The 438-nt window shown below is 70.1% G+C and overlaps 1 protein-coding gene across 1 annotated transcript; it reads right to left on the reverse strand.

The window, feature by feature from the left end:
* Positions 1-13: 13 nt before the first annotated feature.
* Positions 14-433, reverse strand: LOC104916544 (homeobox protein orthopedia-like; the record flags this gene model as incomplete). Its single annotated transcript, XM_010727578.2, has 1 exon — positions 14-433. A coding segment is annotated over one exon (420 nt), but the record flags the coding sequence as incomplete, so codon positions are not given.
* Between the last annotated feature and the right edge of the window lie 5 nt (positions 434-438).

The following is a 438-nucleotide window of genomic DNA, read 5'->3' on the forward strand; positions in this document are numbered from 1 at the left end:
CCCGCGGCCGCGCCCTCGAGCCCGGCGCCAGCCGGGGCATCGCCCGCGGCCCCGGGAAAGGGTCTCGCAGGAGCTGGAGCTGCGCGGGGACGGCCGCACATACCTGCACCCGGGACTCGGTGAGGCCGATGCGCAAGGCCAGCTCCTCCCGCATGAAGATGTCCGGGTAGTGGGTCTTGGCGAAGCTCCTCTCCAGCTCGTTGAGCTGCGCCGGTGTGAAGCGGGTTCTGTGCCGCTTCTGCTTCTGCTGGCCCTGCTGCTGTCCCGCCTGGCTGGGGTTTTGGCCGCCCTGCTGGCCTTGCTGCTTGTCGGCGTCTTTGGCGCTGACGGCCAAGGAGCTGGGATTGGATCCCACCGTGGTGATGTCCTCTCCCGGCAGCAGGGTGGTCCCTTCCACCGTGTCCGAGTTGGGGGCCATGTCTCCCGGGTGTCCCCCCG

The sequence above is a fragment of the Meleagris gallopavo genome, unplaced genomic scaffold (genome assembly GCF_000146605.3).
Source record: "Meleagris gallopavo isolate NT-WF06-2002-E0010 breed Aviagen turkey brand Nicholas breeding stock unplaced genomic scaffold, Turkey_5.1 ChrUn_random_7180001913657, whole genome shotgun sequence".
NCBI classification, from domain to species: Eukaryota; Metazoa; Chordata; class Aves; order Galliformes; family Phasianidae; genus Meleagris; species Meleagris gallopavo.